Source organism: Muntiacus reevesi, chromosome 11 (assembly GCF_963930625.1).
Source record: "Muntiacus reevesi chromosome 11, mMunRee1.1, whole genome shotgun sequence".
In the NCBI taxonomy this organism is placed as follows: domain Eukaryota; kingdom Metazoa; phylum Chordata; class Mammalia; order Artiodactyla; family Cervidae; genus Muntiacus; species Muntiacus reevesi.
The window spans coordinates 22,995,057-23,008,972 of NC_089259.1; the positions used below are offsets into that span (position 1 = coordinate 22,995,057).

The 13,916-nt window shown below is 35.5% G+C and overlaps 1 protein-coding gene across 13 annotated transcripts in view; it reads left to right on the forward strand.

Moving 5' to 3' along the window:
* Positions 1 to 13,916, forward strand: part of SUPT20H (SPT20 homolog, SAGA complex component) — a 38,241-nt gene that overhangs the window by 13,045 nt on the left and 11,280 nt on the right. For 7 of the 13 annotated variants that reach the window (XM_065902342.1, XM_065902340.1, XM_065902346.1 and 4 more), the window contains 13 exons: positions 1,279 to 1,395; positions 1,505 to 1,558; positions 2,940 to 3,079; positions 4,554 to 4,710; positions 4,804 to 4,860; positions 6,893 to 6,964; positions 7,270 to 7,427; positions 9,212 to 9,238; positions 9,753 to 9,785; positions 10,345 to 10,462; positions 11,061 to 11,163; positions 11,336 to 11,494; positions 13,196 to 13,502. In XM_065902342.1, the coding sequence (XP_065758414.1) occupies positions 1,279 to 1,395; positions 1,505 to 1,558; positions 2,940 to 3,079; positions 4,554 to 4,710; positions 4,804 to 4,860; positions 6,893 to 6,964; positions 7,270 to 7,427; positions 9,212 to 9,238; positions 9,753 to 9,785; positions 10,345 to 10,462; positions 11,061 to 11,163; positions 11,336 to 11,494; positions 13,196 to 13,502 (1,502 nt within the window). The remainder of the gene's footprint in view (positions 1 to 1,278; positions 1,396 to 1,504; positions 1,559 to 2,939; positions 3,080 to 4,553; positions 4,711 to 4,803; positions 4,861 to 6,892; positions 6,965 to 7,269; positions 7,428 to 9,211; positions 9,239 to 9,752; positions 9,786 to 10,344; positions 10,463 to 11,060; positions 11,164 to 11,335; positions 11,495 to 13,195; positions 13,503 to 13,916) is intronic. The other 6 variants (XM_065902350.1, XM_065902353.1, XM_065902351.1 and 3 more) reach the window with 3 other exon arrangements.

Genomic DNA, 13,916 nt, shown 5'->3' on the forward strand with positions numbered 1-13,916 from the left:
GCTTAACAGTTCACCTTATAGTGCCTCAGTAAACATTTTTTAAAAAGCATGAACAGAAAAATGACTGATAACATGGAAATCTCAGTACTCATTTGAGTTCTAAATGGTGAAAAAAACACAAAAGACCATAATCAACTGTCAGTTAGTTCAGTCGCTCAGTCGTGTCCGACTCTTTGCGACCCCATGAGTCGCAGCACGTCAGGCCTCCCTGTCCATCACAAGCTCCCAGAGTTTACTCAAACCCATGTCCATCGAGTTGGTGATGCCATCCTGCCGTCTCATCCTCTGTCGTCCCCTTCTCCTGCCCCCAATCCCTCCCAGCATCACGGTCTTTTCCAATGAGTCAGTTCTTTGCATCAGGTGGCCAAAGTACTGGAGTTTCAGCTTCAGCATCAGTCCTTCCAATGAACACCCAGGACTTACCTCCTTTAGGATGAACTGGTTGGATCTCCTTGCAGTCCAAGGGACTCTTGAGTCTTCTCCAACACCATAGTTCAAACGCATCACTTTTTCGGCACTCAGCTTTCTTACAGTCCAACTCTCACATCCATACATGACCACTGGAAAAACCACAGCCTTGACCAGATGGACCTTTGTTGGCAAAGAAATGTCTCTGCTTTTTAATATGCTGTCTAGGTTGGTCATAACTTTCCTTCCAAGGAGTAAGCGTCTTTTAATTTCATGGCTGTAGTCACCATCTGCAGTGATTTTGGAGCCCCCAAAAATAATCAACTGTAGCAAGTGATAATTAGCAAGACTTGAGTGATACACTTCCTTACCTTTGGACTTAGAACTAGAAAATTAAATCATTAGCAGGAGATTATTATTTGAATTAATGTTAGCTTTCTTCCTCTTATTAGTGAAAACTGTCTCGGGAATTTTAGTAGAGCAGATATAGCAGTTGTATATGTAAGCTGAAATTCTGGCATGGTTTATTAACAAATTTATAACAGTGACAGTGTTAGCAGAGTACAACAGTGACCCACTGAGTGTCAAGAACAGCAGTTCAGTGATCTGCAACATTAATAGTAAATAAATGCCAAATGTCAGTCTGCAACTAGGAAACAGTGTTAAACTACTTCCTGAGTTAACAGTGATCAACATAAAACAGTTCCCTTTTCAAAGAGTGTGTGTGGTGGTGAATTCACCAAGGAATTTTGAGTATGTGGATGGTCAGAAACTACATGAGAATGCCAAGAACCTGAAACATTCAGTATAAACCTACGTACTTTGGCTTTTGAAAAATGGCATTTACTTAAATATTTTCACTCAAAACAGGTTAATATTTTTCATTGTGGCTGTGTCATAGCAGAAATACGTGACTATAGGCAGTCCAGTAACATGAAATCTCCTGGTTACCAAAGTAGGCACATTCTCTTACGTCCAACAATGCAGGTAAGGAATACTTAATTAAGAAATATTTCAGATTTCATTTTGAGTTTTACCTATTCAGTGTTTTCTTGTGTTTGTATGCCTATATAGTAATATTTTTTATTTCTTTTAGACTTTAATCTGTGATGTACATTCAATAACAAGTGATAACCATAAGTGGACCCAGGTTAGTTCTGTTGTTTTTTTAATCCCAAACAGGTAATATATAGGATGAAGCAATGCTTACTAAGTTAAGCAAAAGATATTTCCTGCTCATAATTTGATTCATGAGTAAAGTATCTTGTTCATTATGAGCTCTACAAAGATGCATTAATCCTACAAGAAACTAAACCAGTTCAGTTCCAGTTGCTTTAGGACATGGTAAACTAGGGTGAGGTTGACCTAATCTACCCAGTGTGAAACTTAGTTTTTTATCCTCTCTTAAGTAGAATGTTTTGTTTGCACAGTGGCTACAAATAGATGCTGATATTCTGTCATCTTGGGTTCTAAAGCACACCTAACCTGTCTTTTTGCCATCTGTACTGGGTAGAGCCCTAGGAACCGACCTCTCTTACTCAGAGAATAGCCAGTTAGTCCTCCAGTGCTGATTCAGTGAGGTGCCCATTCACAAGGGTGTTCACTTATTTCTCTGTACTATAAAGAGGAATAGTTAACTAAAGAAAATGTCAGTAATGAAAATTATTTTAGCTGTGAAATAGGATTATAAAATAAGATTGAGTTCATCAGTAACTGTCAAGCATTGTGTTTTAGTTTGGGCTGTAATCTTTTCATTTATAAGGGTAGTATAAGGTTAAAAGCTATTAAAAGAATATTCAAAAACAAAATCATTGGTCATCTGGAGATTCCAAGGGTATTGATTTCAAACTGGCAATTGGTAGATAAAGGGAGGACCCTGAGGAGTCGGGTGGGGAGGGAGGTGGGAGGGGGGATCGGGATGGGGAATACGTGTAACTATATGGCTGATTCATGTCAATGTATGACAAAACCCACTGAAATGTTGTAAAGTGATTGGCCTCCAACTAATAAAATAATATTTAAAAAAAAAATAAAAATAAAAAAAAAATAAAACTGCCATGGGGCTGCCATTTTTTTCTTCAAAAAAAAAAAAAAGGGAGAGGCTATATACTTTATTGTACCTTTTAAAGGAAAATTCTTCAGAAAAATTTCATTTTCATTTGAAAATGTCATCAACCTGAGACTATTAGTGAATCTAGACAGCTGTATTTCTTAGATGTGAAAAACCTATAGTCTAAACAAACTCTCTGACCTCTAGAACAGTGCCTCACATATAGGTGCTTAGTAAATATTTGTTGGGCTAACAGATAGGCATTCTTACAGCTTGACCAGTTTGTCCAGATTATTGAAATTCCATTAGTGGTGTCATGCTGTTCAGTTTGTAAAGTTTACACACTTAAGTTGGTACTTGAAATACTACATTTTACTCTGTTCCTTAGCAGAAATACTCCCAGGAATATTTCTAGATTAAGTGATATGTACGATTTGAAAATCTTAAAGCTGGTACTAATATTTACTCTTACCCATTTCAGGAAGACAAACTTTTGCTTGAGAGCCAACTGATTCTGGCTACAGCGGAACCACTGTGTCTTGATCCTTCTATAGCTGTAGCCTGCACTGCAAACAGACTGCTCTATAACAGGCAAAAGATGAACACGCGCCCGATGAAACGGTAATCACCTTTGTGGAAGGATAAACTGAAAGAGAGCTAGAGAGCTCTGAATTTTGACATTTATGGTATCTTTTCCCTCTAAACAGTAAAAGTGTAAGAATTGGGATTTTTTTTTAATTCTCTTCTTTATTTTGAAATGACGCGTTCTGTGCATTCTTTTGAAGAACAAACTACCTATAAATTCAGTCTGTTCACCAAAAATAAATTCTGAGCAGAGACGAGTATGAGAATAAAGAATAATTTATCCCTTCCTAATACCAGTGTAATTTTTGTTAACGTTTCCTTTAAAAAATTAGTTTATAATTTCTTTTACAGATCTGGGGGAAAGTGTTTATAATTTCTTTTACAGATCTGGGGGAAAGTGATTATAGTTTGAGAAGTCAAATTATAGCTAAATGCCTTTTTATAACATGGTAATTTGTCTTTGAATATTTTAGCCATCTCAATAAAGTAAAAGAATGCATATTAATTTAGACTGCAGTTATAGTTGGCTCATCATCAAGTTCTCTTTGAGTAATTGTTTCAGTTGTCCACTTTGGATCTTCAAGTTTGAAGGGGCTGAAATAACCTACCCATTTTCTAAATTCTCTGTTTTACTGTTGAAGTAATGTATGGTGAGGAAAAGGTACAGCTTTGGAAACAGTGAAATAAGTCCATAGAGAATCCGTCAGCAGTCCCATAAAGTGTCCTGGAGCCTCTTTCCACGTCTCTCCACATCCACCTCCAGTACCTTAGACCAAGCCACTGTCATCTTCATCTTGACTTCTGTGATAAAACGCCTTCCTAACTGGTCTGACTGCTTCACCTTTGCTCCCTTTTGGTCTGTTTGCCCTGCAGACAAACCAAAGTAGTGTTTTAAAAACCTCAAAGCAGATCATGCTACCACTTGCCTAAATCCCTCTAAAACCATCCTATTGTACTTTATGTTATCATTCATCTGCAAGGCCCTTGGCTTGCTCTTTGACCTCATTTCCTGCTGGTGCTCTAGTCCCACCTGTATTTTTCATTTTTGAAAACAAGCCAGCATTGTTCCTGCCTCAGAAACTTAAAATTCTCTGCTTCAAATATTCATTCCCTGATCTCTCCACAGGTTGTTTCTTCTTGTCATGTCTTAGCTCACACAATTTTTTCAGAGTCCTTCCTACCCTACCCTCCCCTAGTGTTGCCCTCCATATCACTTATTCCTCCCAGGACTCTGGTTTTTACGTGTACTCTACTGTTGTTATCTGGAATGATCTGACCTGTTCCTTTGTGAATGTATATGTGTCTTTCCTTCTTGACTGTCAGCTTCATGGGAGCAGGAATTGTGTTCATCGTGTTCATTTTTATTTCACCAGTGCCTGGAACATTACTTGGCAAGTGACATTGTCCTCCAGATATTTGTGATTTAATTACACATTTTTTAAACCATATTTATTCTGAGTTTCTTTTATTAGCCTGGTGTATCAATAGTTCTAATCTCTTAATATTCCAGATGTTTCAAGAGATATTCCAGGTCCTCTCTGAATCGGCAACAGGATCTGTCCCATTGTCCACCTCCTCCTCAGCTCAAATTACTTGATTTCTTACAAAAAAGAAAGGAAAGAAAAGCAGGTCAGCATTATGACCTCAAAATTTCTAAAGCAGGAAATGTAAGTATATGTTTTTAAGTGAAGCTTATTATGCCAAATGCCTTATTTTGCATTTTAAGTATATTTATTTATACTGTTTTTAATTTTTTTTAGTGTGTAGATATGTGGAAACGGAGTCCCTGTAATTTGGCTATACCTTCTGAGGTGGATGTAAGTTAGTTCATGAATTGCACTTATTTTCACATATAAGTTCCTAAATCTCACTAATAGTATCTTATACATGGGAAAACAGAGATTCTTACTGCTACTACTTTTCTCTCTTAATTTTATTGAATGAAAGATTCTTTATATAGTGCTTTCCAGTTTTCAAAATTTTCACACATATGATTTTTACAATCCCATAATAACTGCTTTTTTCCCCCTAGTTTTAACCACTAGTTCATTCTCCATATTTGTGCAAAAACACTTCTTAAGTCAACTGCTCATTTTCAGAAGCTGCTCTTTCACATTACTTGTCTAAGTATGTAACTCCTTAATATAGATTTGTATTTAGAGCAGGGAAAATATACAAAGTATTTCCAAATGTGTAAAAAGATGGTACATATTACATTATATGCATAAAATGCCTCTGATTTTTTTTTTCATAATATTTCATCATAATTTCCTGATAATACTTCTCACTGGTTAAATTTAAAAATTAACAATGTTGGAGCAGTGGTCGAGGTTTGCATCCTTGAGTAGTATTCTTTGCTGGTCTGTAATGTACATGAACTATAAATGAGCAAAGACAGGAAAGAGCTCTTTTGATAGGAGGTTCCATGTTTCTTTTATTTTCCTATTTCTCCTGTTTTTATTATTCATTAAACTCTCTAGAAGTGGTTAGTTATTTTCACAGATGTTTGCTTGGGTGCATACTTCCTAGGCCAGCACAGTTGTAAATCTTACTATCTGTGATTTTTAAAAAATTTTCAAAAGCACAAAACCAAAAAAAGCTTTAGAAGTAAACTGTATATACAATATACAACTCAAGAAAGTAAGCCACATTATCTTTCAGTGTGTGTCTTGTCTATACACCCCTCAAGGAACATGGCCTGAGAAGAGATGTTCGGTGCAAATACCAAAGGGAGGAATTGACTTCAGAGGGCAATCTGGGTATATAAAGCAGCGCTTCCCAAACCTTGATGTACATAAGAATCACGTGGATTGCTTATTAAAGTACAGATTCCAATTCGGCAAGTCTGGGCCAGGGCCTCATCTCCTGCAGTACGTGACAAGCTTTTAGGTTGCATGGTACTAGGTTCTGCAGACCTTACTTTGAGTAGCAAAGCCCTAATACAAAGTTTCTCAGTCTGAATGATCAGTTGAAACATCTAGAATACCAGTTAAACATACAGATTTAAAGCCCCACTTTAGTCCAACTTACTGAGTCAGGTCTCCAGGGGAGGGGCATGGGAATCTGAATTTTTACCAGATGCCCAAGTGAGTCTATTACTCTTAAGAATCATGGTTACCAGAAAGATGAGAACTTTTGGTTCACAGAGTCTGGTAAAAAATACATGGAATATATGGTTTGAGTTTGACTAGAAAATGGAGATTTACAGAAATTTTACCAGTTTTAGTATAACTCCCCTAGTCTCTTTCTAGTTGTGTCCGCACTGTTGCCTGACAACTCCAGGACAGTGATGTCGCTCAGTCGTGTCCGACTCTTTGTGACCCCATGGCCTGTAGCCTACCAGGCTCCTCCTTCCATGGGATTTTCCAAGCAGGAATACTGGAGTGGGTTGCCATTTCCTTCTGCAGGAGATCTTCCCCACCCAGAGGTCAAACCTGGGTCTCCCACATTGTAGACAGACGCTTTACCATCTGAGCCTCCAGGGAAGTCAATTCCAGTAAAGACCCAGCCAAAACAAAAGATCCTGGTCCTAATCACCTCTTTGACATCCCAGTTTTCCTGAAAGATAAATATGATACGTACTTAAGGAATAAAAGGAAGAGGCATTTGTGTTTATTACATTTGTTTAATGGCAAAAGAGATCCTAATTTTTTTATATTGTAAAACCAGTTGGTCTAATTGAATATATATCAGGAGAATTTTAAACTACTTAAGCATAAATAGTTGGTGTTATTAGTGATTCAAGAATTCTTGGACTAAAAAGCATATTGTATTAAGTTACTTACGTTTTTGTCTATGGTCATAATACTGGTTTCATTATATCTGGTGTCTCTTGATTTGGTTGCTTAGGTGGAAAAATATGCCAAAGTAGAAAAATCTATCAAGTCTGATGACTCACAACCAACAGTCTGGCCAGCCCATGTAAGTAGCCACTGTAGGCTCCATTTCTTTTGATGCCATTTCTAATCTGGGATCTGAATTTATTAAACATAAAGTATAATAGCCTTTCCTTTGGGATCTCCTTCTGTTTTTAAAGAATGGCAAGGCAGACTCTGCCACTGAACCACTAGGGAGGTCCTCTTGGGCAGTCTTAAATAGGTCTACAGAGCATGTTCCATGTGTCTTAATTGCTAGATACAAGTTAGTGTGTCATTTATTCCTGGTTTTTGTTAATTCTGATAATGTATTTTCGGAAGAGGGTATTTATTTGGGATACTTTTTTTCAGGATGTAAAAGATGATTATATATTTGAATGTGAAGCTGGTAATCAGTATCAGAAAACAAAGCTGACCATTTTGCAGTCACTTGGTGATCCACTTTACTATGGTAAAATCCAGCCATGTAAAGAAGATGAGGAGAGTGACAGTCCGATGTCGCCATCCCAGTGAGTTCTGTTAAATACATGTATTTGACCAAGTAAACCATCAAGAGTTTATTCAGTGACTACTGATGAGCTATTGATGAACAGAAATTTCCCCTTTTTGTTAACTTCAGTTAGATTTGGCAGCAGACCTCAGTAAACTTAAATTGTAGTTACCACATTGTGAAGTTCTTTAAAATAGTAATTTCTTTTTTAAAAACTATGCTTAATTATTTTTATATTTGCTATAAAGATATGCCTATGGTATTTCTTTTGGTATATTTATATGCTGCCACTTATGACTTTTGGGGGCTTCCCTGGTGACTCAGAGAGCAAAGAGCCCATCTACAATGCAGGAGACCTGAGTTCGACCTGAGTAGGGAAGATTCCCTGGAGAAGGGAATAGCAACCCATGCCAATATTTTTGCCTGGAGAATTCCATAGACAGAGGAGTCTGGCGGGCTACATGGGATTGCAAAGAGTTAGACACGACACTTTCACTTATGACTTTAACTTCTGTGAGCATAAAATGCTTCTGGCAATAATTCGTTTAAGTGGGAAGCAAGTTTACTGTAAATGTAAAAGCTGTTTAAAATGCTTGATATTTCAGCACTGCCTATAAGGAAACAGACTCAGTGCTTCATGTAGTTACTGGGTCTAGAAATATATTTACATGGGACTTCCCTGCAATCCAGTGGATAGGACTCCACGCTACCACTGCAGGGCCAGAGATTTGATCCCTGGTGATGGAACCAGGATCCTGCATGATGCACAGTGTGGCCAAAAACAATAGAAAGCAGTATGTATAAAGTTGTTCCTCGTTATCCGCAGGGCACTGGTCCCATGACCCCTTGGGTACCAAAATCTGCAGATGGTCATCTCTTACATCGAAATTGTACATATTTGCAACTTAGGCACATCCTCTAGGTTACTTACAATACCTAATACAATGTAAATGCCATGTAAATAAGTAGTAAATACAACTTAAATGTTGTGTAAATAGTTGCCAGCCCATGGTAAACTCAGGTTTTACTTTTTGGAACTTTCTGGAATATTTCTCTCTTCCCCACCCCACCCCCCCAAATATTGTCACTCCATGGTGGTTGAATCTGAGAATACAGAATCTGCAGATAGAGAGGGCCAACTGTACTTGATCTTTCTAAACTTATGGGCTGCATATGTTTACTATGAGGTACCCAGTATTTAGTTTTGTTTTAATGTTCTATTATTGGTTCTGTTCTTTTAGTCGAGTTGATGCTGTTTTGAAAAGGAGGAAAAAGAGAACTTGAGCAGAAAAATAGCAAGAGCCAGCTCTATGTTAAATGATAACAAAATACAAGTTGAAACTATAACAGAAAGATGGATTTTAAAGAACAACCTCACCAATACCTAAGTAAAAGTCACTAGGAGGAAATAGTAGCAGTCAGGGGATCCTCAGCTACTATTTTATTTATACTTAGTAGAAAGACAAGATATTTTGATTAGCCATATTTTTTTAAGTCTTTCCTTTAGAAACACACGTTGGTCATTTTAAATAAGTTACTAACTTTTCTGAAACAGTGGAATGACATGATCCCTCATTTAAAAAAATTGGTTCAGAAAGCCAACTGATTATATTTGTTTGACAATTAGAGAATTGAATTTTTTGCCTTTTACTTCAGGACATTGCTGCAGAAATGCTGCATGGCTTATTACCTTCCAGTCATTCTCCCATATTCATAAATTACTTGATTTAATAGCTATGAAGTTAAAGTTTGAGCTGCATTAACAAGTTTTTTCTTTTTTTTTTTTTACATTTTATATTTCAGCTTCTCCACAGATGATCATTCAAATTGGTAATTAAAAAATAAACAAACTCACTATTTTAATCTGTTAAGAAATCATATAAATGTCATTCTTTTAAAAGAGTTGGTAAAGACTTTATTTGAATTGGCGATAAACTCTTGTTTGTCAAAATGTACTCTAAGGTCCTGCTATGTAAACATTAATAATGACTTCCAAAATCAAAAGTTTAAAGCTAGAGGAAGGCCACAGGCCTTGCACAAGGTCGTTCAGTGAATTTTGGTGTAGGCCAGACACTTGTAAGGGTATGTAGCACTTGGCAACTTTCAGCCCCAAATAAATCTCCCTTAAATTAAATCAGCCAATTTATTCACAGAATTATTTTGTAATGCATGCAAGACTTGGTCATCACTTAATATTTTTTAATGTGTTTTCAATATTTTTTTCATGATATCATGATAGATTTTAATTCTATATTTAAAATTACTAAAAAGTCTTCAAAAGTAATCTCGGGGCTCCATGAAACAAGTATTTAATACTTCTCTCTTTTCTTAAAAAACAATTTAGGTTTGTTATTGGATCAAAGACTGATGCTGAGAGGTAAAAATATTTGCATCTTTATTTTTGATTGGATGGGTATGATAAACTTTACTCTTGTAGGATAGAGAATACTCTTTAGGAGTCAAAGCTTTGATTCTAATTATATCTCAGGTACTCTTAGGATTTTTAAATAGAATTAAGAAAGTAACAATTAAAAAGATAATGCTTAAAATACAGCTTTATTTTAAATAAAACTTAGATATATCTATAATAGCTAAGGAAAATGAGTTTTCGGTAGTCTTTTAATCAGAAGATAAGTTAGAGTCAATGGTTAATTCTTTTGGCTGCTTATTGGTGAAATAATCCCTATAATTTTATATTAGAGACAAGATACTGAAAGGATCTTTAAATAGTTAATTAGCAAAATGTTTTCAGCTTTAGCTTGTTACTGAAAAATTAAAAGACTGTGCTTTTATCAAAGATAAATTGTCTAAATTTTAATTTTTGTGTTATTTTTCATAGAACTTTTTTCATTAACAGTTATTCATTTTCTATGTAATCAATTTATGTTTAAAATAGAGTTAGCTAATCATTACTTGTTTTCCCCCTAATATTTCAGAGTAGTCAATCAGTACCAGGAATTGGTCCAGAATGAAGCCAAATGTCCAGTGAAGATGTCGCATAGCTCCAGTGGCTCAGCCAGCTTGAGTCAGCTTTCTCCAGGGAGAGAAACAGAAGTGTGTTTGGTTAATTTTTTTGTGCTGTTACTTTTCCCTGCCTGATTGTTCTCAAGGAATCTGAGAAATATTAATGACTAGTTTTTGAGGGATTGTTGCCATCCAGTTGCTAAGTCATGTCTAACTACAACCTCATGGACTGCAGCACACCAGGCTTCCCTGTCCTTTACCATCTCCTGGAATGTGCTCAAACTCATGTCCATTGTTTAGTTTTGTATTTACTTTTAACTTTAATTTTCTTTTCATTATTTAACTTTATATAATGGAAATTTTCAAACGTACACAGAGGTATAGAACAAAAAGTGTAATGAACATCTACTTATACTAATCACCTGCCTGACTTCCACAGCTATCATTTTTCTGGGGAAGATTTAAGGGTGAAGCTTTGCTGTCATCTTACTCTGCTCTTCTTCAAAATCTTTCTTCACCTTTTTAGTCAGAAATATTTCTCCCTTTGTGAAGTTGCAGTCTTTTGAAATATGTGTAGTACCTAATCTTTTTAAACTGTGTTTTCATCCAGAAGTTGCGGTGTTCTGAATTTGTGAATTTCTGATTTGGGTTCATTTTAATGAGTATGCTTAATGTCATTGTCTCTCAGCAGCCTGAGACCGTATCAGTTCAGTCTTCAGTACTGGGGAAGGGAGTGAAACATCGACCTCCACCCATCAAACTTCCCTCAACCTCAGGAAATAGTTCCTCAGGTATTGCATTCCTTAATTTCCTATAATCTAGAGTAAGAAACAGATAATCATAATCCATTTACTCATATTTTGATTTGCTCAGAATTTTTAATTGTAAATCTAAGAAATAGCAGAATTCATAGATTGTTAAATTGTAAACCTAGCAAATAACTTCTACATTTTTTTTCCCTAGGTAACTATTTTACACCACAACAGGCCAGCAGCTTTCTTAAATCTCCAACTCCTCCTCCTGCTTCTAAGCCACCAAGTCTTTCTCGGAAGTCATCCGTGGATCTTAATCAAGTTAGCATGCTTTCTCCAGCTGCCCTGTCACCTGCCAGTTCATCACAAAGTAAGTTGTAACTTAAATTCTCCATTAACTCTTCATAAGCTTTTGCATTAGTGTTTCTTAAGATAGTTCTTCCAGTGAAATAGTGAAATCTGAATGTACTGTCTACCCAAAATGTACAAGTTTTAAGAAGCTTCAGGCAGATCTCTTGTTGACTGTATGTATTATGTGTTTATTGTAATTGTATTTGTTTTTCTGTATTTATGTATGCAGCTTGTGTATACCTTTCTTATAGACTTGCAACCTACACATCTCCTGAAAAAATTAATCTGATAGCTAAATGTAGCAGTAGGATTCCAAATTATTTTTTATACCAGTGTAACTTAGGACATTTTACATTTTATGTAAACTATGCAGCTGATACGGAAAAAAATGTCATATGAGTTGTTGCTGCAGTCCTATCTTTGTAAATGTAAGAAGTAAACTGAAAGCTAGTTTTTTAATAATACCCGTACACTCTCATTAATTGCTGTCAGTTACTAAAATGTGGGATGATCATAAAGCATTTTAAAGATAAGAAAATGTAATTTTTACTACCCAGTACTTTTTATAAACATCAAGAAGAATTTGCTCAAGAATTTTAGCATTAGTTTGAATTTCTTCAAATTAACAAATATCTGAGATACTTAGGTACCAACTTGCAAATAAAAAAGCATTCCAGTTTTTTAGATTTTTTAATAAATGACTAATATGTGCTGAAAGTTTTAGTACACTGCACAGTGACAGGGTGGTCTTTGCATTAGATGTAAACATCTTCATCTTGATAGCTCAAAAGGTGTAATTTTTCTGCCTTCTTGTTTTGCACAAAGAAAAAATTTATAAATTTCCTGAAAGTCTTATTCACACTTCTTATGTTGTGGGTATGGATTATTATGTTAATCTACTGCACACAGTTGTTACTTTAAGTAAGGGTTGAGTGACAGCTTCTGGACATTCACATTTCTTTCCTTTCTTTCTGCAGGACATGAAAGCTAAAAAAGAAAACACCTCAAGAGCTTTTGGTTTTATTTTTCTGGTTTTTGTTTTTTTATTTTTTGTTTTTTTTTAAAAAAGTTGATAAACTGTGCATACTTCATTCACAACAGATTTTCTATACATTCTACATTTAAACCGAAGTACACAGTTACTGTTAAAGATGCAGTATTATCTATCAAATACTTGCTTTATTACTGTGTTTTGTAAAATTTGTTTGTCAGGGTAAACTTGATGTGTTAGGAATTAAGTATGTATATTTAGGTGCCAAATACGATGGTTAACTGTATGTAATTTATTAAATATGTTCAGAGTTTTATCTCAGACTGTTAACAGAAAATAAGCAATATTTCTAAGTGATGTCCTAAATTAGTGAAATCGTAAATAACAAAACTTAATTTTAATTCCTTTTAAAGTTTTTAGGCCACAGATAGCATGGTAGGAAACTAACTTTTAAATGGGTTTTGTGATAGAATACGGATGTATATTTTTACTGTTAACTGTAATAGCATCTCTGATGGCATTTGTAGGTGATATACTGCATCCTTAATTGTAATTGAGTGTAGCAACACTCATGTATCATGTGTAGAAATTAACACTTGCAGTTAACTGCTTTAAAAAAAAAAAAACTGGAACAGACTGTCAGTGCTAAATAAGATTCCATTAACCTTATTTGAAAAAGGACTGGCCATTTATAACAAACTAGCAATTTTTATTTTTCTCAATGAGCAGGATCTGGAACTCCTAAGCCATCTACTCCTACACCAACCCCTTCATCGACCCCACACCCTCCTGATGCTCAGAGCTCAACTCCTATTACCCCTTCAGCTACCCCTACTCCCCAAGATTCAGGCTTCACCCCTCAGCCCACTTTGTTAACTCAGTTTGCTCAGCAGCAAAAGTCTCTGAGCCAGGCAATGCCTGTAACGACCATTCCTCTTTCCACCATGGTAACATCTATAACTACAGGAACCACAGCCACCCAGGTCATGGCAAACTCTGCTGGACTTAACTTCATCAATGTAGTGGGCTCTGTTTGGTAAGTTTGCATCAAAGCCCCGATTTTTTTTTTTTTTTTTTAAGATAATCTCACCAATCTAAATAAATTACTTGTGAAATTAAAAACAAATTGTATATTGTTGAAACTGAAAAAAAAATGGTTTCTGCATGACTAGAATTTATCTCAACAAGTACATTTGAATTTTAGGTAGTAATACATCCATTATAGGCACTAAGGTGGCACTACTGATTTCACATTGACAGCAGCTTAAGATTTTTCTTGTTTATCCTGTGTTACCATCTTTTAATCCATTGATGAGTACATTACTCTACCAGATTATATTTTAAACCTTGGTAGATACGTAGTACTTAATTTTTGCCAACTTCGCTGTTGATATTTAAGACAGAAATATCTGTTTGTGAAGCAGTTTGTTTTTTAATCCAAGGATTTATG